The sequence below is a fragment of the Ciconia boyciana genome, chromosome 7 (assembly GCF_034638445.1).
Source record: "Ciconia boyciana chromosome 7, ASM3463844v1, whole genome shotgun sequence".
Lineage (NCBI taxonomy): Eukaryota > Metazoa > Chordata > Aves > Ciconiiformes > Ciconiidae > Ciconia > Ciconia boyciana.
The window spans coordinates 37,837,036-37,859,183 of NC_132940.1; the positions used below are offsets into that span (position 1 = coordinate 37,837,036).

Below are 22,148 nucleotides of genomic sequence, written 5' to 3' on the forward strand. Positions count from 1 at the left end.
GTCCCATGCCTGGCTGAGGCAAACATTGCTCTTGACTGCAGGCATCTTTTCTGCCTGCCTGCGAGGTGGCGGGTACTGACCCGGCTGCAGTGGGATGGGAGTGAGTCAGCTGCCCAGGGCTGCCCGGGCTGCGGGATTTCCGGGGATGCTGCAGGAACCCGTTCCTGCCCGGGGGCTTGTGGGGCGGGCAGGACCATGGCTGCCCATGCCTGCCTACGCACACGCGTGCAGGGAGCGATTTCTCCCTGCATAGCCCTCCCCTGTTAGCGTGCCAGTGAGCTACAATGGGCTCTTTGAGCAGGGGCAGCTGACAGCGCGCTGGCAGCGATGCTGGAAGTAGAAATTTGCAGCTGGGGAAAAAGCAAATTCATTTCCAGGAGCTGTAGCGGAATGAGTGCCAATTTCCAAAACAAAACTGCCATTTCTCTGCAAGGCTGACAGTTGCCTGGGAGCTGGAGGGAGGACAGGCTGCCGCTTTCCACTTCAAATACTGCGGGATTAACGCTTTCCTGCCAGCGCAGCGCAGTCGGTGCCGATGACTGCTTGGCGGGCAGCGGGCAGGGCACTTCACAAGGAGTGGGGGGCACCTCACACCCATCTCTGGCAGCATCGAACCCCACAGACACGGACTTTATCTGTCCCGGGACGCTGGTGCACGGCCAGTGAAGGGGGTGTGATGGCTGTATCCCTGCTCCTGCCCCTTCTCACCAGCTGCTGAGGGCACAGCTACCCCCTTCAGGCTTTGGGAAGGGCTGAAACTCCCCGCCTAGAAACAGGCTTCGAAGTCCCTCTGCCCATGGCCACATGCACTGCACCACCAGCTCCCTGGGCTCTGCCCGCTCTCTGCCCACTGCCAGCGACCCTGCATCCACTGCCTGGTCCAACTCACACCAGCTCTTTGCAGCAAGTGATGGTTTTTTCCCCTCACCCTCAAGCCTAATTTATAAAAGGGTCATTTATCCAGAGATAAGGAGAGGCGGAAGTTTACAGCAAGGCATGGCCCAAACTCCTCAGCATGAGCTGAGAAATGACAGTGCTCTTAGCAACCGTGGGCCCTCCTCCCCGCTCTAATTAAAGGCTGTTTCCAAGTCATCCAACGAGGGCTGGGAGCAGACGTGGAGTTTACAGAGAGAATATTCCAGGCACGCTCTTGAATACAGCTGGAAGCGAGGGAAAAATACAGGGTTATTCTTCTGCCTACAGCTGGCCGGCTTTGCAGCAAGCGCCGCATGGTGGAAGAGCGGGTCCTGCCAGCCACCACATCCTTCTGCCACCGTAAAGGGGTCAAAGCTGCCACGTACCCTCTCCCTGAACAGCCAAAAGCCCTGCTGGAGAGACCCATGGGTGACATCACTCAAAAAGCCTTTGCGTCATGGCTGGAGCCAGGGACCATCCCAGGAAACCCACCTCCACCTCAACGTAGTCGTGGAGCTTCTTACAGGTGGCCGCAAAGGTCTCCGATGTCCCAAATTCGAAGTACCACAGCTTGTTCTTCATCCTGGGGCACAGAGACGTGTCAGCATCCTGCTCGGGAGCAGTGCCTCGCCCCAGCTGCCCCCAGCCCAGCTGGTGGCAGGATGGGCTGCCAGAGCCTTTTTGCAGCCATTGCGATGGGGACACAAGCCATCATGGGGAGGGACCACCGGCATCACGGCCCCAGGGAGCTGTGCTGTGGGGTGGCTCAGGTGGACCTGGCTCTGATACCCTGCAGAGGGGCAGGATGCAGGTGCTGGGTGGTCCCTCAGCACGGGACGGGGTGCCTCCACTGGCTCTCAGCAGAGCTGAGCATGGGCTGCCATCTCTGGACGGGGCTGCCAGGGACGGGGTACTCCACAGAGGGGATGTCCCCACCCCAGCACCCTGCCTTGCACCCTCCCGGCACCCTGACAGCCAGCCCCTGACCACTGCTCATTCCCTGCATCAATCGCTGTGCCAGGCTTCGAGGGGGAGCTGTATTTCAGAGCAGAGCCAGACGCTTTGGTCCATTCGGGGTTTTTCTAGCAGGTATTTCTGAACATGGGGATGGGAGTCGCAAGCCACAGCTCCTGCTGCCATCACATCATTTCCATGCACCCTGAGCACAGCGGGAGCAAGCTGCGACCTGCTGCCTGCCCTGCCCTCGCTGCCAGGCCTGCTCCTGCTGGTCCTGGAATTTGGTGCTACTTATAAAGCATGAATGAACATAATTGGGTGTGCAGCCAGGTTTGTGCAGCCTGCCACGCTGCACAGGGCCTGAAGGAGCACCCTGGACTCCCACCATGCCTGGTCCCTGCCCGCCGGCCATGCTTGGTACATCCCCTGCCTGTCCCCTAAGGTTGGCCGAACACTGTGCTGCCTCCTCGGGGCTGCTGCCAGTACTGTGGGGAGAGGGGCGAGAGGAGCCTGGCAGCAGGGGAGCAGGCTCCAGCACATCCCCTCGGTGCAGTGCATGGCAGCAGTGGGGCATCCCCCTGCACCCAGCTTTTGGGGGGGACCATGGGCAAGCCCTTACCTGCTGTTGAATTTCTCAGGGTGCTTTTCTCGCATGACGTGGAAGCGGTGGGCGATGGAGGCGTCCTGCGGGGAGAGGGAGTGCAGAGACATTGGCGGCACAGCAGGGAAATTGAATTGCCCCTCTGCGCCGCACCAGCACATGCCAGGATAAGGGGGCTCAGCTCTTCACCCTCGTCGCCAGCCCCTGTGGCACACGGGTACAGTGTGGGGGCTGTGCCGAGGCGATGGAGGCACCCTCAGCCAGGCTGCTCACAAAGTGTTGAATGGACTCGTTAAGAGAGACGTAATTAGCACGCTTGGCCTCCTTCCCTTGTCAGAGGGGCTCTGCATGGAGGTGATGCTGAGGGAGGCAGAAAGGGCTACCGGTGGGGCAGCAGGGCTCTGAGGACACCCCAGGACCCTGCACCCCGACAGCTCCACCCCTACAGGGTGGCAGTTTTCCTGAAACTCATTGCAATCTCTCCTATGTCGGGTGGGGGGCGTTTAAGCCCGCCTCAGAAGCTGTCACCAAATGCCACCTGCAGTGACATCGCCTGGCATTAGCAGGAGCTGATGTGAAACTAGAAGCATCCCGCAGCGCTGCCAGGTGGGTGACCCACGCTGTGGTGGTCCTGCTCAGGCACCCATGGCCCAGGACAGAAATGCTGCAAGCCCCCAGGAAAAGCACCGCTTTCCACTTCACTCTTCCCCCAAAGCCCTGCTGCTCCTGGGATCGAACCCTGGTGCTGGGGAAGCCCCACGTGGCACGCGGCTGCCATCCTCCCCAGGCTCCCTAATCCTCCCTGAGTTAGGAAAACATGGGGGAACACAGGTCCAAGCACCAAAGCAGGGCTTTGCCGATGGCAAAAGCTTCAGGTGGGGCATCCAGAAGATCTCAACCGTCCCCGAGACTCCAGACTTCCCTGAACCTCATTTAAGCTCCTCGTACACTTGCTCTTGCAACATTCCCGGCTGGGAAGAGAGAGATTCCATGCCTGTTTATGCATTTAAGTGCTGCCATTACAAATGAGAATAAAACCAGAAAAACAATGCCAGGAGGCAGAGGGAGGTTGGGAACGTGAGCAAGGAAGAGCAGGGAGGGAGAGTCCCCGGCTTGGAAGACTCAAGCTCAAATATAGTTTCACCAAACACTTAGAAAAGCTTTTATGGTCTCTGAGGAATGTCACCAGGAACCAGCTGCTGCTCCTGGGAATTAACTTGGGGCTGGCTTGGAACAGGGCTAAGGATGCGTCTAGGAGGAGACAGGGAGGGAAGCATGAGGGGTTGGCATCCCTTGAGTGCACCCACCAGGCTGGATCACTCCAGCGATTTCATGGCAGCAGAGGCATTTCCCATCAGCTGAGTGGGAAATGCCCCTGAGCCGGCTGGGTTTGAGGCTGCGGCTGTGCTCCAGGTGACAGCTCCCATGCCCCGCTGGCCTCCGGAGCTGTTCCCTCTGCTTTGCCATGGCCAGGCGGCTCTGGTGGGCATGGCACGATCTGGGCACCGATTACTAGCCCTGTGCTGGGCTACTCTCTCCAGTTGTGCTCTGGGCTGCCCTCAGGACGCATCCCTGCCCCGCAGTACTCACCACCCCGATGGAGAAGTAGTTGTTGATGATGGTGGATGGGACAGGGTCTCCGTTGGCCTCTCTGTCACTGGGAATGACATCTATCTGCCAGCGGTCCAGCATCACTTCTGTGCTGTGCTCGATGTCTTTCAGGACCTTCATCAGGTTGCCTCCTTCATAGCCTGTAAGGGAAAGAAGGTGGTTGTCAGAGGAGGATGAAGAAGGACGAAGGAGAGTGTAGCCATGTCATATGGGGCTGGAGGTAGTTGAGTGCCAAGCACCTGGGGCAGCCTGAGGCTGCTGCTATGGCACCAGCGAGATGCTCAGCTCATCCTTGCAGCAGTGGCAGAGATTTCAGCTAATGGCATGGCTCTCCCAGGTGAAAAAGGTTGTTGGACAGGACCTGTCTGATCTGGGTTTAGAAAGCAGTAGCTGCTTTTTTTGGAAGGGGTTAGAGGAGGCACCAGAGCTGAGATGCAGCCCCAAGCCTCATCCCAAGAGCCCAGGAACCCTCCCTCCCCCAGGATGGCACCCACCCAGCCACACCAGAGGGTCCCTGCAGGCCGACCACCCCCCAGGTGATGCTTGCTCGCCTGGCCTCACCTCCTCCCCAGCGCAGGCACCGGGCCAGGTCATTGCCTGTTCCCAGGGGCAGGACGGCCACTGGTGGGTGCTTCACCAAGTTCGCCTTGTCTGCAATTCAAGGGGAAAGAGAGGTTTGGGGCTGAAAGGGCTCATTCCCTGCTCCTCTCCATGTCCCTCCTCGGCCAGCAGCCCAGGGGTGATGCTGTTGGCAGGACCCCTGCCCTGCTCTTGCCAGGGGAATATTGGGAACCTGTGGCAGATCGCTGAGGACACAGGTGGACGATGCTCTGTGGGAGCACAGCCGCTCCTCACTCACCTATGCAGTCCAGGATCCAGCCCACTGTGCCATCCCCTCCACAGGCCAGGACGCGGAAATCCGGAGTGTCCCGAAAGAAGCTCAGCCTGGAGAAAGCCAGGAGAGACAAGGGGTGATGTGGGGGAGCAGGGGCCAGCAGGAGGGGGCAGAGGATCGGCCGCAGCATCTCCGTACCCTGGTGCAGGCCCGCCGCGGTCCAGGTTGTACACTTGGCGTGGGTTGAGCAGGTAGTGAAATTTCCGAAGGACCCTAGGAAAAGAGAGGCATGAGGGATGCTGTGGAGGAGAGTCCCCCTCCGGGAGAGGTGTTGGGGCAGCCCAAGGGACTGGCAGCCCCCGATCCTGGGGGGGGGATGCTCTCCCCAGGCAGGACACCACCTACCGCTCCCCTTGCCTTCCTCCGCTCTTGGGGTTTACAAGCACCAGGAGGGGATGCGTCCCGGGCCGGGGGCTGATCTGGAGGGCAGAAAGTGTGGCTGTGAATGCCCTGCCACCGCAGGACTCGGCGCGCACCCGCAGCAGAGCTCACCGGCAGCCCCAGCATGGGAACCTACCTGCAGTCCTTGCCCATCCACCGTGGTGGAGTTGAATTTGAAGCCCTGGTCGTCCTCGGGGCTGGTGCTGGCAGGGGAGTCACTCTCTGATCTCCGGCAGTGGGACTGCCTGTCCTTTGGGGAATAGAGGCACGGATGTGCATGCCGCCCTGAGAAGGCAGTGCCAGCAGCCGGGGGAGACAGGTCGGCCGTGATGCCCTACCGGGTCCCTGCCACCTGGCAGCAAGGAGGGGGCACTTACCAGGACAACAGGGCAGATATAGGAAGGCAGCAAGATGTGGTCCCGCAGTGGGCCCCCGTCGCACTCTGACTTCACGTGGGAGGCACATTTATTGTGGAGCTGAAGGGGGCAGGAGGAAGGGACGTTGGGCAGAGGACACCCAGCCGTCTCCTATTTGTGAGCCTCTCCTCCCCCTGTGTTGGCTGTGTGGGGTGTGCTGGGTGCATGCCGGGCCCCCCACGCCTGTGTACTCACGGTGACTTGACACCAGACGCAGTGCAGGCCAGTGATGCCCTGGTAGCACTTGATGCTCTTGTGGCATCTGTCGCACTTCACAGGGGAATTTCCCTCGATCCAGGTGTGCTGCATCACCTGCAAGGCACGGGGGGGGGCACTGCAGGCGCAGCACCCACCAACCCGTGGGTGTGTCCTCTCCGCTAAGGGCTGCTGCTGTGATTTCGGAGGGTGGCCCATCGTGCAGGAATGCTGACTGATCCAAAGCAGCCCCTCACGTAGCCACCTTCCCTCCCTGCTGCCCTGTGCAGCACAGTGGGGACACCTGTCCCCCACCCAGAGCTGCAGCAAACCTTGGTGCTGGGGGTCCAGCGAGCTGCTGCCCAGGACCCGAGGGGCAAATCCCAGGGGAAAAAGCCATGGGGGACCAGGACAGGAGACCAAGGGACCAGCTGCTGCTGGCGGTGCTGCCTCCAGGAGGGCTCCATGGGAGATGCACTGACTCAGAAACATGCCGGCTGCCTACTCACGCTCATGTTTCTCTTGGATTTCACGTAGGTGCTGATGCAGGAGGCGATATCTTTGGACACGCACCTCTCATGGACTGTGTACTTGCAGACTGGCGGGAGAGAAGAAGGTGGTGAGCATCACCCCCTGGCACGGGCGCTGCTCCCTCCCTGCTCACCCTGCAGCACTCACAGGGCTCAGCACCGATGGGGGGCAGTCCCCCCTCCCTGGGGTGCTCAGATGGGGCAGGAGCCACCAGCCTGGGAGCATGGGGGGCCATAAGGGGGCCGTGACTCACAGGAGCAGCAGAGGCCCTGCTTGCGGACCCCCAGCAGCATGGTGCGGCAGAAGTTGCAGTAGGCGGGCTTCTTGAAGTGCTTCAGCCTCCAGGCATGCTGCCCATCATCCTTCACATTCTGCAGGGCAGGGGAGCGAAGGGCAAGGGGGGTCACTCCCCTGCCGGGGGTCCCAGCCCACCACTTTTATCAGCTTTTCATCCCGTAAAAGCCCCCAGCGTGTCTGCAGAAGTTCGCTCCCAGCAGGTCCACCGCCTCCCCCCTTCTCCCCAGTGTCTCTCAAGCATCCCTGCCACCGTGTTCCCCCGCTCCCTGGTCATGCCCGGCTCCTGGCACTCAGCTCTGGCTCCCCACAGCCCCTTGGCACAGCCCAGCTGCAGGGTTGCTCTGCTGATGGCCAACAGGAAGGAGGTGACGCCACATCTGGGGCCAGGCCACTGCCACCACTTTGGGGTGACCAAAGCAAGCCTCTTACATCTGGGTCCAGGCACGAGCACTTTGCAGGAGCCACTTAAAATTCCCTGTTTTCTTGAACCTTCCTGACAGAAAACCTGTTCCCCTGCCTCTCTGTGGGAAGCAAACACCAGAATGGGCACTTGGGGAGCAAAAACCCAGATTTTCCCTGCAAACTATTACCCGATGGCCAGGGATGCACCTCAATGAAATGAAGCCAAAAGAATGAAAAAATGACACGGGGAAATAAGAGGGGTCCCAAACCACCCCACCTCTGCTCTTTGAAGCTCACCTCAGGAGAGGAGCTGACATTTTAGGCGCTCATCTTATTTTTTGATTAAATATTCATCAAACTGGAGTGTGCTACAATAGCAAGGAGCGAGCCCAGCCCCCTTGGGCACAGCAGATGGCAATGACCGCAGCTCAAAACTGAGCTTGTGAAGATCTGGGGAGCAAAGGGCAGTCAGCAGAGGCAGGGCAGGGGTGTCTGCAGGGGCTGGGGGGCCAGTATGGGGCTGTGTGGTGCCAGACAGGCATGCGGGACGTTGCCGGGGGTAGGGTGCCCTCCCGTGGTCCCGGTGTGTCCTCCATCACCACCCTCCTCTCCTGCTTCCGCCAGCACCGGGCTTTCCTCCAGGAGAGGGGAGGACAGCTGGATGCGGCCAAAGCAGGTCCACACGCAGGCACTCACCGTCTCCATTCCCAGGAGGACCAGCAAGGGGATGGTGGTCATGCCGCCCCGGATCCACTCCTCCAGTGTCACGGTCCCATCATGGTCGTAGTCGATCTCCTCCATCATCGCCTTCAAGATCTGGAGGAGGGAGGAGACACGGTGATGCTGCCTGTGAACCCTGGCTGACAGCTCTGGCCAAGAGCCCCCATGGCCCCCCCCCGGCTGCCCCAGCCCCGGCACTCACGGGCTTCAGCTCAGTGGAGTCCCATTCCAGGTACTCGGCCACGTGCACCATCTGGTTGATGATACGATCCAGCTCCTGAGCACAGAAAGATGACAGCGCCCAGCACTTAGGGACGGCTTCGGGCAGGAGTGGTGTGTCCAGCCTCAAGCCCCCAAACCGGGGACGTATCAGGTCTATGTCCCGATATGCCCAAGGCTGCCCCGGGCCCCCACCCACACAGGGTGCCAGCGACACCCCACTTCTCGGTCGGTGCTGCTTTGTTCTCTGAAAATCTGCCAGAAAAACAGCAGTGGGTTTTCCCTCGGAAAAACTACTCTGATAAAACAGATCTTTATTTGCAATGGGTTTCAAGGGAGATACCCAAAGGACAAAGAGAAAACATCCTGGGGGGGGATTGTGCACGATTTTTCCTTTTCTGAAACACCGTGACCTTATGTAGAGCTACAAGTACTGGTGGGTGGATTTTCTGCAGCTGCTGCTGGATGCTGCAGAGCTGGTGTGCATCCCCCAGCCCCGCGGTCTGGCCTCCCAGCAAATGCTGCTGCCTTCCTCCTCCCTTCCCATATCCCTCTTTAGCTCGGAGCACCTCACCGGGGGAGTGGGCACCCTGATAGGGCCCTGCACATCTCCAGTCCCCCAAGCAGCCCTGGCTTTCTCTCCCAAGGGAATGCTTACCGAGCTGTCCAGGAGGCCGTTTCCATCAGTATCATAAAGGCGAAACATAACTGGAGGGAGAAGAGAAGCCGGCTGCCGGTTAGAGCCCAGCCCCAGGGCACCCCAGGCAGCCAGCACTCGGTGCCAGGGCTTCTGGGGCTGCAGGATGGGAGCAACACCGCGCCAGTTCAGCCTGGGTGAGACGTGGCCCGAGCCCATACTGGGCTGTGGCGTATTGGAGGGAAGCTGTGCCCTCCCCCCAGCTGCACCTCTGCCGAGCACAGGTGCCGGTAGGCAGGAGCAGAGAGGTGATGCTGAATGGGGTCCTTTTCTAGCAGTAACCCACCCGTGAGCCAGAGCCTGGTTTCCCAAGTGGTTTTAATGTTTCAGCACTAAAAAGTGAGCAGGATTGCCCAGCCCCGCACCCCTCCTTCAACAGACCCCCCCAGGCAATGCCTCCCGCCACCGGTCCCTGCTCCACACAGCATGACCGGCAGCCCATGACCCCAGGGTCCCACTTACACTCCAGCTTGTCCTCTGCCCGTCCCCTCTCCAGCAGGGACAGGTAGCAGACAATGTCCTTCAGGTGGACCACCTGGGCCAGGGGGGTGGGGGGCAGCGGGGGGGCAGCTTTCAGGGAGCTGTGGCTCTTCCGCAGGCTAAAGGGTAACCTCTTCTCCACACTCTTCGTGCCTGCAGGCAGGGAGGGGGGGATGAAGGCCATGCACAGGGGGACAAGGAGCTGTCCCCAGCCAGGACACAGGGCTGGCAGCACATGAACTCCAGGGCAGGGACCCATTCAGCGTGGGGTGGGCAAGGCGTGGAGGATGCGGGGCTGGGTGCCATCGCAGGAGCAGGGCTGGGCACACCAAGGGGAAACTGGGCTGGGTGCCATCGCAGGAGCAGGGCTGAACACTGCCAGTTGGTCCCCGGAGCACAGATCCCCATACCTCCAGCACTGTGGGTGCGGGCAGGATGAGCGGTGGGAGCCCATGGGGACATGCCCTGCTGGTGACAAGCACCCAGCCAGAAGGAGCAAGAAGCTCAGCTGGCGGTGGGTCGGCTTGCTGGGGTGCTGGGACAGCCCATGCTCGCAGCTGCCTGTGCCGGCAGCAGCCTTCAGCAGATGGCTGCTCCTGGCAGAGGGGCCTTTCCCAGCACTCCCCTTGTCAGTGGCTGGCCAGAGCTTGGCTGGAGGCAGCTGTGAGTCACCACTCTGATCCCCCCTCACTAAGAGCTGCTGCCAGGTAATTAAGACATTGACCGGTGGAAGCTCTGCGGGACGGGACTCTCAGCAGCTTAAGTTTGCAAAGCAAAGGCGTCAAAGATGCCAGGAACACGCTGAGTTTGGAAGGTCGCCGCCACCGCGCTGGGGACCTGACGAGCTGCACCACCGGGGCAAAGTGCAGCTCCGTGGCTTGGGAAACCAGGGAGGGCTTGTCACTGCCCATGTCCCCCATGGAGCCCCAGCCAAGCTCACCTGGTGACTGAGGGCTGAGCAGCAGCCCGGAGGAGATCTTTGAAGAGCCCGAGGAGTTGTGAGCAGAAGGGGTGCCAGTGGTGGACTTCTGGGATGATGATCTGGACCAGCTGGGGGAGGCGTTGGGGATCGATGCTGGAGTGAGGGACGCTGGCTGTGGCTCAGCCATGTTGCTGTGGCAGCTCTTGGGCTCAGAAGTGTGTCGTCCCAGGGCACTTAGGAACGTCTTCCCATTGATCCCTGCAAAGCAGACATATGCCCGTGGGCAGCATGACACCAGGGTGCCTGTGCCTGGCAAACCCCTTCCTCCAGGAGCCCCGCCTGGGTGCCGGTCGCTCACCCTGGGTCCTCTTTGCTAGCCCAAAAGCAGGCTGGCATTCCGGCCCCACGGCTCTCTGAAGGGCACTGTGGGCTGCCCCTCACCCTCCTGCCTGGCCCAGCGGCTCCCAGCAGCACTCCCGTCCCCAGGTGCCAGCTGCCACAGTGCTCGGTACCGGGTGGGGAGGACATGGTCCCCGGCCACTATGTCTTGATGTGTCAGCCGAGCACCCAGGGAGGGTTCTCCCTTTTCTTTTGCAGTTTATAGTCCTTTCAGCAGATGTCTCTGCGTGCTGTGAATCCACCCAGGCAGGGGCCAGGGGAGGCAGAAGCTGGGTGCCCAGCACACATCCCCTGCTCCAGGTGTAGCCACATGCTCAGTGCCTGCCCATGCTGGTACCTGTGACAGGGGTGCAGGCCACCTCAGTCTGGATGAAGGTGCTGGCATCGAGTGACTTGGGCTCTGAACGCGCAGAGGAAAGTGAGGAATCAGTGCAATGGTGCCCTGTGGGTCCCCACCCCGGGGAAAGTTCTCTCCTCCCTGGAGCAGCACAGGGTCCCTGGGAGCCCATCCGTCGGATGGGATGGAGCTGGGCTGTGTGCTGGCCCTGATGCCACCCACTGTGGGTGCCACCCCACAATCTTTGTCCCCGTGGGGCAGCATGGGAGCGAGCCCAATGTGCCACGGTGCCATGGCATGCCCGGCTGGGCAGCAGGGGCAGGGCTGGCTCACCGAGGGTGTTGAGCTGTGAGACGCTGGGGTTCTGGTGCTGGGTCTCGGGGGAGGCTTGGCATATCTTACGCTTGAAAGAGGTGAAGAGGTGTTGGCAAAGTTCTTCGGGCACATCTGCCTCCAGGTAGGTCTTCATGAAGAGGCGAAAGCCCTCGTAGTCTATAGGCTGGGGACGGGACGGAGGAGGATGATGGAGGTGCCCCGGGCATGCTACAGGGGTGCAGAGCTGCCGGCAGGGGGGGTGTCCTATGCCCTGGGTCCCCCTCACCGGGCACATCAGCTGCAGAGCTCTCCCCAAAACCACCAATTTCCCAAATCCCACTGGTGGGATATAACCTAAAGGGACCCAGAGGCAGCAGGGCCAGAAATCCCCAGTGCCAGCTGGCTGCTGGGGGCCGGTGTAACTGAGCCAGGCCAGCAGTGTTGGGAGCCACAGCAGCTGGGGTAGGAGCTGAGGCAGTGGCAGGGAAGGGCAGAGACGCAGTGGGATGGCACTTGTGGGCAGTGGGGCAGCAGTGAGCTCGCCTGCCCAGGAGTCTGCAGCCAGTGGACCCCCACAGATGGTGGGCAGCTCACTGGAGGGGCAGGAGGCTCTGACGGAGCTGGGTGCTCAGCTCCTGGCAAATGATTGAGGAACTAAATGCAGACCTTCTGGCACAGCCAAAGGAGGCTGGGGATGTTGGAGGCACAGGGGTGTTACAAGCTGTGCTCTGAAAGCCTCCCACTCCTCAGGGGCAGGGCACGGAGCAGCAGGACCCACCAGCCCACACCCAGCCCCTGGGGACTATCGTCCTCCTGAGGTCTCCTTGCCTCCTCCTTCCCTGCTGGGCATCCCCGTCTCATCGGGACATTGCCTTTTGAATGGCTTTTGTGGCCCCGGCTGGAGCGAGGGTCCCGTGGTGCCCTTGAATAGCAGAGTAGTTTTGCTGCTCCTGCTTGCTATGTTCAGCCCACTGATTTTTCGTGTTTTGCCTAATTTCTAGTGATTATGGCCCCTGTGAAAGGCTCTGTCCTGCTGGCACACTAATAGGTCTCTCTGAAAGCACTGCTTGGAAAAAATAGCCCCAGCCTTCCCCAGGCAAGAGCAAGAAGGCACAAGGGCCTTCCCCTGTCCCCATGCTGGCAACAGCAAAATCATTTGCTTTTGGGAGAAGAGAGAGTAAATCCCTCCCGGCTTCTGCCTGGCAAGGAGATGCCCCAAAACGCACTCAGCAAGGCAGCCTGCAGTCAGCACAGGATGGCAGCGTGGCTGCGGGGTCCTGGCAGCATTGGTGGGATGGGGTGGGATGGCCGCGCGGCAAGCCTGGTCCCTGGGATGGCTGGGGGTGGATGTGGCTGGGGGCTGGGAAAGATGCTCCCCATCTGTGGGAGCATTTTTCCCAGTCCTGGGAGCATGACTGTGGGGAGAGGCGGGGGGGCAGACAGACAGACCTGCCTTCTCCTGGCTGCTTTTAGCTGTGGGAGCTGGGCTGGGGGAGCTGGTGGGGGGACAGGGGCTGCCAGCAGCATGGGGGGAGGCTGGAGGGGACGGGGCCATACCTGTTCAGGGTTGTACCTCGAGAGGACGCCGTCCCCATGGAATTCCTCCAGGACATCCTTGAGCTTCTTGGTGGAGTCTGGGGAGACAAAGGCATCTTACTGAGCACAGCACTGGCGAGCCCCCTTTGCCATTAGACCACAAGCAGGAGGGTGGAAACGAGTTTATCTGCTGGATATACAAATTCTGGTTCCTTCCATGCCTGGGATGGGGCTACCCGTGCCCTGCTTTCCCCCCCAACTTTGGAGGGCAGGGCATATATGTAAAGCTGGCCAGCAGGGATGAGTCCTCTTCCTCCTACCTGTATGAAAACAAACGCAGACCCTAAGTGAAGCCGTGGTGCTGGGCAAGGAAAACCCGGACCAGTCCCTGGTCCTGGCTGCTCTGGGCGCGATGCTGAGCACAAAGCCTGGCCATCCCTGCCTTGGCCCCTCCACACAGGCTTTGAGTGGCTGCTCCTGTGCTGACATCTGGTGCCTGCCGGCACCCCCTTGGCAGCCCAAGCCATCCCCGCAGCCTGCACTGGGCTGCCCATTGGCATCTCTAGGAGGTGCCAGGAGGGAGAAATAGAATGGTATTGCTCCATGCAATCTTCCACACAAATAGTAAATGGCCCGTGAGTTTCCCTGACTGGGTGTCCTCAGGGCTGGAGTGTCTGGAGGGACATCAGTCCTTCCAAAATTGAGAAATAAGGGAAAAACGAAAAAAAGATCAAGGGAAAGGAACATTAAGCCCTAACCTTCAGACACATATCTCCAGGCATGTCCATTTAAAAGGCTCTCAGACACACCAGCCATGTTAATTACTGTGAAATCCTCTCTCCAGGCAGGGGGTGGTTGTGCTGGCTCCTGCTCCCTCCAGCCCTCTGCTGGGGATGGAGCTTGGTGATGGACCACCACTGTCCGAGATGCCTGGGGCAGGTCTGGGGGTCACAGAGCATAACCAGGGGGCAGCATGCACTCGAGGAGGGGGCTCCTGGCCCTCGGGCTGGGGAGGACCTGTGGGAGGACCCCCAAGCCCTGCTCCCCGGCCCAGTGCCAGGCCACCCTCCCAGGGAGGAGGCAGCTGCCTGCACTGCAGTCTTGCTCGCCAAACTTTGATTAACGAAATTAAGACACCGTACATGTTCTGAGCTCAGTATTACAGATGGTGTTGTATGGTCTGTGATTCAAGAAAGCAGAGCCCATTCTCCCGAGAGGCAGGATGAGATGCGGACAGTGATGCTGTGCACACACCTCTGCCCGCAGGCCTGCCTGCCCCTGCCTGGGATGTCTGGCAGGCAGGCAGGGGGCTGGGAGCAGCTTGCACTGGGCTGTTTGGATTGGGAGACTGCACCTCCCCACGCTCTCAGCCCTGATCCAGTTCACCTCACCCCTATGATGTGCAGCAGCCCTGAGGACAGCCCCAGGGGGCTCATGGGGTCCCCTTTGCCTCCCAGTCCTCTCCCATGCAGCTGCAGGAGCCTGCTCACCCCAGGGCCGTGCTGTCCCTGCAAAGTGATGGCCCTGAGATTTTATGCCCCTTCTCCCTTTGTCCCGTGGTCCTGGCTGGGCTTTCCTGCCCATCCTGCTGTGCTCTCAGCAGCTCCCTGGGCTGCACCGCCTCTCCATTGCCCACCGCAAGGAGCATGCCCGCATGCTGGCTCTCCAGCAGGCAGGACCTCAAGGACCTGGTTTCAGACCGCTGGGCTTTGCCCAGGCTTCCTCCCCAGCTGGTCAGAGCCCCAGGACCCCACAGCACCACCACCAACCTCCTCTCCTCAGCAGGAGCTGCAGGAGAGGGTTGCTCTGCAACAGTGCTAAGTAAAATTACCGCAGAGGGTTGGCAACCCGAAGTGAGCCGTGGAGCAGCTCTGCGTGTTTAGGAAAAGCCAGTCTGCTTTCCTCACTGGCATTTCACTTTGCTAACGAACGTGGGAGCGGCCGCCTTCAGAGGGACCGAGCTGTGCTCACGTGTGCATCCCCCAAAGCAGGGGGGGACTTGTGCTCAGCTAAATTCCTGGGTGCACAGGCACGGGGACTCCTCTGCCATGCCCCACCAGCCAGTGCTGGGGTCGGGGACCTTCCCAGCCTCTCCATCCAAAACCTAAGAAATTATCTAGTTCTCCAGAACACCAAGGACGTGTAGGACACCAGTCTGGCACAGATCAACAGGACTTTTAAAACTCCTCTCCCTGTGCCAGGGGGGATGCACAGGGGGTGCAGGGTACTCACAGTCCGTGTACTGCTGAAGCTGGGCAAACTCGGTGGGGCTGAGTGAGATCCACCCGCCATCGCTCATCTTTGGATGGCAGGGCCCACCTGGGCAGGCCACGAGCTGCTATGCTCCTTGTGCCGGGCTCAGCACTGCAGGTCCTGGCCAGCTGCTTGGTCACATCAGCACCGTGAGGGGCGCGGGGGGCTCTTGGCTGGCTGGCACCATCCCGCTGAGCCCATGGGCAGCAAACCCCAGAGCTTCAGAGCACCCAGTCAGCACCTTCCTCCCTAGAGTGGGGATAGAAAGAGAGGAGGGGGTCAGCGGTGCTCTGCCCGCAGCAGGCAGAGGCTGGCTCCTGCCTACACACGGAGTGCCCTGCCACCACTCCCCCCCGGGGCAGAGTCACCTGCAGCAGTGCTGGTTAGTGGGCCTGGCACAGGGAGTGCCTGAGCTTGGAAGTGGGGTGCAAGGGTGCTTTCCTAGCTGGGAAGGGTCCCCCACTGCAGCCGTGGGGCCCCCTGCTCCAGGTGCCCCACGGGAACGGAGAGGGGAATGCACTGGCCGCAGTGGGGGCTGGCAGAAAGAGGGGTGAGCGCAAGGAGGAGTGCAGAGTGCCTCGCCATGTGACCGTCCCCAGGGGTCAGCATCTCTGGGGAAGCCCTCTGCCATGGAGCCTGCACAGTGCCACCTGCAATGACCGCAGCTCTTGGCAGCCGGAGGACGTGGCTCGACAGAGGCAAGACAAACACAGTGGGCAGGGAAAGGAGCTTGTCGCCTTATTTACCCCCAGCATTTTCCAGGGGAACCCAGCATGATAGGAGCAGAAGGAAGGGCACAATTAATTAGAGAAGACACAGTGCTCGGAGACAGGGGATCTGAACGAGTAGAAACTCCCAGCTCGCACCTTCATCTCCGAAGCTGGCTCCACCGCCAAGAATTACTGTAAATGAAAATCTACATTCAAAATTGGGTGAGAGGGAACCTGCTCAGGCTGAACCTGCTGTGCTGCAGAGGAAATGTCAGAAGGCTTCCAATCAAGCAGCCCCCTCCAGCCCATCCATTTGCAGGCTTCAAAACTGATTAGCTTCTTCACTTAACCGAATTGGTCAGGGTGGGAAAGGGCAGCTTCCTGAGGAGGTGGTTGTTCTTCAAGGAGTGGATGAGAGCAATTTGATCTTGATTTTAGGGCCATGTCCTTGCTAAATGTTGGCTCCTGGTTTCCACCAGCCTGAGCTGACAGACTGGAGAAAGTGGAGTACGGGTGAGCTGGGAAAGGACATGCGACCTGGGGCGATGCTCAGGGAGCACCAGCACCCCCCATAGCTGGCTGGGCTGCCCACAGAGCCTTTTCATTTGTAGGAAAAGGCATTTGAAAAGGCATTTGATTAAGGCGAGTGAGTCATTTTGGGGAGCTGCCGGGTCCCACATGCCACACCACCCCCAGCTGGTGTCCCTAGGGATGGTCACACACAGGGTGCAGCAGAGGCAGGCACTTAACCCCTCATCCTCAGGATTTCCCCCCACAGTTGGTCTCTGGGATAGACCTTCTTCTTCACCCCAGCCACACGGGGCAGCTCCAGTGTCGGCAAGGAGATGTGACCACTTTCACGGGGCTTTTGGGATGCAATCAGGAGAGCATTGCTGCTCGGTCCCCAGCAAAACTAATTTTGTTTACTAATGTTATTTTGGCTTTAACTCCAGCCGCTGCAAGTGCTCCAGGCCAAGACATGGCCCAAGGGCAAAGCCCTGTGTTGGTGGAGGAGGGAGCGCTGAAAACCACTCCTCAGAGCTACAGGGAGGACGGTGACCCCTGAGTGAGCAGCACAGGGCTGAGCACCCACCCGGATAGCTGCCAAAGGGTTTTCCAGCCATGGGGAGTGACTGCACATCTGGAGAAAAGCCCACCAAACCCCAGACACACGTTTGCTGGAGTTAAATGACACAGCTGTGCTTAATGCTGCTCAGCCCTTTCCTCCCAAGAGCAGCTGGGATCTGCAGCTTGGAGCACACACTGCTTCACTACTGGGGAGCTGCTCCAGTGCTGTGGTGTGTGTGGCTGGCCGGCAGGCAGGGAGGGAGGATTTGCCTCGTGGCAAATTTTGCTGGGTATGAAGCTGAGCCCTGCCAGGGATGCTGGTGCCCGAGAATGCTCTCTGAAAGCTGGGCAGATGCTGCTGCCCAGGAAAGCTCCTGCCCCTCTCCCCCACAGCTCTCCCTTCCCTGCTAGTAGGAGACAGCCCCAGGAGGCAGAGACGCTGGGGCTCTTGTCCTCCACAATCCCATCCCATGGCCTGGGGCTTCTTGGCTGCAGTGCAACATGGCTCCGAGGCTGCTGGGAGCGCAGTGGGGGCTGAGCTAGCAGGGGCTTCGGGACCCCCCTGAGATGCTTCTGCTGCTCCTGCCGAGGAGGCAAGGGGACAGTTGCCCCAGGGCTGGGGGTGACGATGCCATGTGCCTGCACTGCTCTGCCCTTGGGGCACTTGTGTGGGGACCACACACAACCTCGAGGGAAACGTCACCTCCCCACCCTCACCGGGGCCATGCTGGCCCTGTGGCAACTCATCTCCAGCCTGCAGCTGTCCCAGCTCATCCCGGTGGCTCTTTGTCCCCATGCCACCAACCGGGGACAGGCTGGACACAACAGTTTTAGGGCTAGAAAAAAACTACCCAACGTCTTCCCACACTGGCATCGGTTTTCTGGGGATCTTCATCTCAGGGAAAGGACAAGCAGGGATATGGTCTTTGCACCTTTCCAGGACGAAGGATTTGTCCTGAGGTATCTCTGAGGCTGGTCCCGAAGAACTCAGTCTGTAAGAAACCCTCCAGGAGTGCACACAGGCTTTCTGTTTCCTGGCAAATGAGCTGTTTGGTTTGACCAGAACCTATTTTTTATCCTAAATTTATACAAGGAGAGGCTGACAGAGCAGAGCTAGCTCAGCCTGCAGAAGAAAAGACGAAGGGGGGGATCTTCAGCTCCACCTCCTGGCTCCAGCTGCCTGAAGGAGTTCAGGTGCACCAAGCCCTCCAGTGATGGACAGCAATGAAAATATCCCTCGCTTCTTTCAACAGTGAGTTACAGGGCAGCACAAAGCAATTGAAGGAAAGCAAAGCAGAGCTAACTGGGCCATCCCAAGGGGCTTTCCCCCAGCAATTGCTGCAATAACAAATGCCACTTCTGGCATGTCAGCCTTGGATTTCAGGAAGGGCAGGAAAAAGCCTCCTTAGGAATCCAGCTGCTGTTCGTTTGGCCGCTCTCTGAATTGTCAGCGGCAAATTATGTTCTATTAAATCAAATTTGCCTCTCTCTAAAAATAGCTTCCCTACTAGTGTTACAAATAACTCTGGATTACCCTGCCTGAAAGCGCTTACCAGGACATGGCCCCTCTCCCCCTCCGCAACCACCAGCCGCGCGCGTGGGCTTTGCTGTTCTGCCAGCACCAGCGGTGTGGCGTGACTCAGGGCAGCTGAAGTGGCTGGGGGAGGATGGAGAGGGGGGAGCTGGGAGGGCTCTGAGTACCTCCCAAACCCTCCCGGGGGATTAGCTGGTGCCGGAGCCCTTGGGAAGCCCCCGCATGGAGCATCGTGCCAACCCCAGGGCCGGGCAAGAGGTGATGAAGGAGGCACCGTGGGGAGCATCGCCGGGTGCAGGCAGAGGTGCAGCTCAGTGGGAGCCAGGGCCCAGCCATGTAGGGCCTGAAACGCTCACATCAACAAGGGAGATGCCAGGCTGAAGCTGGCAATGGGCCAGTCCCTGCCGGCAAGTGGGGCCTGGGCAGGCAGCGGCAGGGCCAAGCTGTGGGCAGTGGGCACGTCTCGGTATCCACGAGAAAGGGCTGCCCATGGGCACCCCCAGTGTCCAGGGCTGGGGGGCTCCTGGGAGCAATGACGGGAGGGCAGAGGAGCTGTTTTTCCAACCAGCCACTCCTGCCCACGAGCGTCCCAGCCATCCCTTGGCCATCCAGCATTGCTGAGGACAGAGGACCCAGCTCCTGGGCTGCTCCCCCGGCACGCAGCACAGTGCCACGGGGCTCGCTGCGGGTTTGGGAGGGCTTGTTCCACCAGCACCCACCTGTCCTCTCTGGGACCAGAGCTAGCGATGGAGACCTAATTCCGCCCAAGCTGGGGCAGAGCAACCGTGGGTGGTGGGACAGCAGCCTCCAGGTGCCAGCAGAAGAGCGGCCGCTCTCACAGAGCCTCCAGCCTTTGACTAGCTCCACAGGGGCATGCAGATGAGGCTACAAGCACATGCCCTGCCCACAGGAGGTATCTGCTTCAGATGCCCTTTGGGAAGGAAAAACATCAGCTCCTCGAGCTTTCTGTTTCCTGGCAAATCAGGAAACCATCAGCTCCTCGAGGGTATGGTGCGAGGAGGGAAAGTTCCTGCTCTGCATGTGCACACTTGCACGTGCAGAGGCTGTAGCTCTCCAACAGTAGTGGAGTATAGCATGGCCCGAAGCTGGGCTCTTCCCTGCATCCCTGGCTGGGCCCATTGAAAGCCACAGTCACTCGCAACATCTTCTCCCAGGGCAGAAGCACAGTGGGTCCCTGCAGGAATGGCATTTTCCAGCCCGCCCGCCCCATCTTTTGGAAAGATCAGCCTATTTTTGTGTTGGGCTGGGGAGAGACCCCTGAGGCAGTGGGTAGAATGTAAATCCCTCCTGTCCCACTGCAGCAAACAACCCCAACCAAGTCACTCAAACTATTTTCTGCAATGACAGGAGAATGCACTTTTCTGCATTTTGCCAGCCCGAGAGGACACTTTGGATCTGCTTTTTCCATTCTCCCTGCCTGTTGCTCTCCACACATTCCCCCAGCCCTTTGCCCACCCACTCAGAGCCAGGCACGCTGTCCGGGTACCTTGCACTAACTTTGCTTTGGGTGCCGAGCACCCTCACAGCACTGGAGCAATGAAACGCACTGGCCCGAGTGCTGGAGCAGTTGGGCAGGCAGCTGCCCATGAGCCCATGCCCACCGGCCCCGAGCACCTCTCATGGGAGGAGAGGTGCTCCTTCCCACCTGGAGTAGCTGCTTTTCGGTGCGTTGTGCTGGCTGCCCGCTGCCCTGGCTTCAGCAGCAGTCCACCAAACACAACCCCAAACCTCGCGTGCACACATCTGCCAGGAGCACCTTGCTGAGCCGCTGTGCCCACTCCCCACTGCAGGACATCCTTCCCTGGCAGCTTTTAAGCAAGGAAGCAGCGTTTCACTAAGAGATGCTCTCCTCTCCCCAACCATTGCTTTAGAGGACTGGCAAAGCTGGGGAGAAGAGACATCTGCCACCACCGTGAGCAGCTCTCACATGGCGGGTGCTCTCTCCCGCACAGCTGGGCAGCGACACAGGAAGAGGAGGGTGGCTGTGGCTGGCCCTCTGACCCTGGGGTCGGGCTACAGACATACTGACTCCCAGCCAGGAGCTGGGAGAGCTCAGCTCAGCCCAGCCGCATGGGGACAGCGGGGACCCAGCACAGCCACCCTGGAGCTCGCCTCCCCCATCAGCCTGCCAGGGCCAGGGAAGCTCGGCTCACACCCTAGGGACACCAACAACTTCCTGACTTACTACTGTTGCCTTTTTAGAGAATAATTTTGCTGGCTGAGTTCGGAGCAGCCTGGATCCAAGCTAGGACGCCTTTTGAGTGAGACCTGTCCCCTTGCTACCTCCCCAGCTGGACCAGAGCTTGTCTCATGGAAAAGCCTCTTCCCATGCCAGATGGGGAGGCAGTGGCTGGCTCTGGAGCCTGGGGGCTGAGATCCTCCCTGGCCTGCTGGCTCCATCACCTCAACTACAAATGCAGGGCTTCCCGCTGCCAGCACAGGGAAGCCCCGGCTCCCTCCCCGTGGGAATCCTGCAGCAGCGAGTCCCATGGGTTAACTGCACCTTGCATGGGACAGCACTGCTTTCCAGTAGCTTTGAAATAAGTTCTTCTCCCCTTTCATCCACCAAAACAACCTGAAGAACAAGTTGCAGACAGCCTCTTTCTGCAGGCCAGGGATGTTGAACACCTCCTCGGTCCTCCTGCCCTCCAAAGCAAACAGTCCCAGCAATTTTTACTTAACGAGAAAGACACTAACGAGCTTTTCCAGCTTGGCAACATGGGAATGGCTGACTCGGGCTCTTTCTCTGCCCATCGAAACGGTGTGTGGTTTTATAGCAAAGCTGAGAACCAACACATGCTGAGACACCAGTGAAGATCACATAGCCTCCCCAGGCTGCATTAAAGACTCGGTGGCAGCCATCTTCTCCACCCTGGGGGACAAGGGGATGCTGCCCTGTCCTTCCCGACTCTTAGGGCAGTTTTTCCCCCGCCCGGGCACCCCAGCTCCCGTGCCCCAGCGCTGTGCCACTCCTTGAATGCATGTCCCCACTCCCCAAACCGCTTCAAACCCGGCCCAAAGGCCTCGGGACGGTGTCGGGACTAGGGGGGCGCTGCGGGCTCCGAGGGCACCATGCGGGGCGCGGGAAGCCGGGCGGCGGGAGGGGGGGAGCACCGCCAAGTCGGTCCCGGCCGGGGCAGGAGGTTGCGACTGGGCGAGCGGCGGTCCTGCGTGGGGTCGGAGGATTTTCCCACAGCTGGAAAACGGCGATCCCACGGCGGGTCCCCGGTCCCCCCACCCCTTGCCGCAGCCCCGCGTCCCCCCGCCGCTGTCCCCTTACTTGGAGGCGGCAGCGCGGTGCCATCGGCGGCGGCCAGCGGAGCGCCCGCGGGACGGCGGGGCTGGGCCAGGTCGCTCCGGCGGCGGCGGCGGCTCCGGGGCTGCCGGTCTCCCTAGGCAGCCCGGCAGCTCCCCGCTCCCTCGGCGAGGTGGAGCCGGACGGGCGGCGTGGGGGGATGCAGGGTGATGCGAGCGGGCCCGACCCAACCCGCGCCGCGCCGCTCCGCCCGCCTCCGCCCGCACCGGCGGGCGGGCGGCTAGGGGGGAGAGGAGGAGGAGTTGGAGGGAAGAGCTCGGCGGCCCTGACCGCGCCCGCGCCCCCGCCCCTCCCCGGGTCCGGGGCAGCGTCGGGAAGCGCCGTGGCGGGAAGCAGCCGACCTGCGGGGAGGACCGGGAGCTGCGTTTCCATGATAAAACTCATTTATTATGAATTCCCACCCAGCACCGCCCCCCCGCA

The 22,148-nt window shown here is 60.4% G+C and overlaps 1 protein-coding gene across 2 annotated transcripts in view; it reads right to left on the reverse strand.

Moving 5' to 3' along the window:
* The window catches only part of LOC140654041 (diacylglycerol kinase beta-like), a 29,141-nt gene extending 7,300 nt beyond the window's left edge, over positions 1-21,841 (reverse strand). The window contains exons 1-22 of one of the 2 annotated variants that reach the window (XM_072866969.1): positions 21,693-21,841; positions 15,059-15,328; positions 12,848-12,924; positions 11,309-11,474; positions 10,976-11,038; positions 10,258-10,497; positions 9,300-9,470; positions 8,799-8,848; positions 8,124-8,198; positions 7,898-8,017; positions 6,756-6,873; positions 6,481-6,569; positions 5,972-6,088; positions 5,738-5,836; positions 5,497-5,610; positions 5,325-5,398; positions 5,118-5,192; positions 4,944-5,029; positions 4,646-4,735; positions 4,064-4,224; positions 2,492-2,556; positions 1,408-1,498 (exon numbers count right to left, since the gene is read on the reverse strand). In XM_072866969.1, coding sequence (XP_072723070.1) covers positions 1,408-1,498; positions 2,492-2,556; positions 4,064-4,224; positions 4,646-4,735; positions 4,944-5,029; positions 5,118-5,192; positions 5,325-5,398; positions 5,497-5,610; positions 5,738-5,836; positions 5,972-6,088; positions 6,481-6,569; positions 6,756-6,873; positions 7,898-8,017; positions 8,124-8,198; positions 8,799-8,848; positions 9,300-9,470; positions 10,258-10,497; positions 10,976-11,038; positions 11,309-11,474; positions 12,848-12,924; positions 15,059-15,125 — 2,208 coding nt within the window. In that variant the 5' untranslated portion in view covers positions 15,126-15,328; positions 21,693-21,841. The remainder of the gene's footprint in view (positions 1-1,407; positions 1,499-2,491; positions 2,557-4,063; positions 4,225-4,645; positions 4,736-4,943; positions 5,030-5,117; positions 5,193-5,324; positions 5,399-5,496; positions 5,611-5,737; positions 5,837-5,971; positions 6,089-6,480; positions 6,570-6,755; positions 6,874-7,897; positions 8,018-8,123; positions 8,199-8,798; positions 8,849-9,299; positions 9,471-10,257; positions 10,498-10,975; positions 11,039-11,308; positions 11,475-12,847; positions 12,925-15,058; positions 15,329-21,692) is intronic. The other variant, XM_072866970.1, reaches the window with a different exon arrangement.
* Positions 21,842-22,148: the final 307 nt, after the last annotated feature.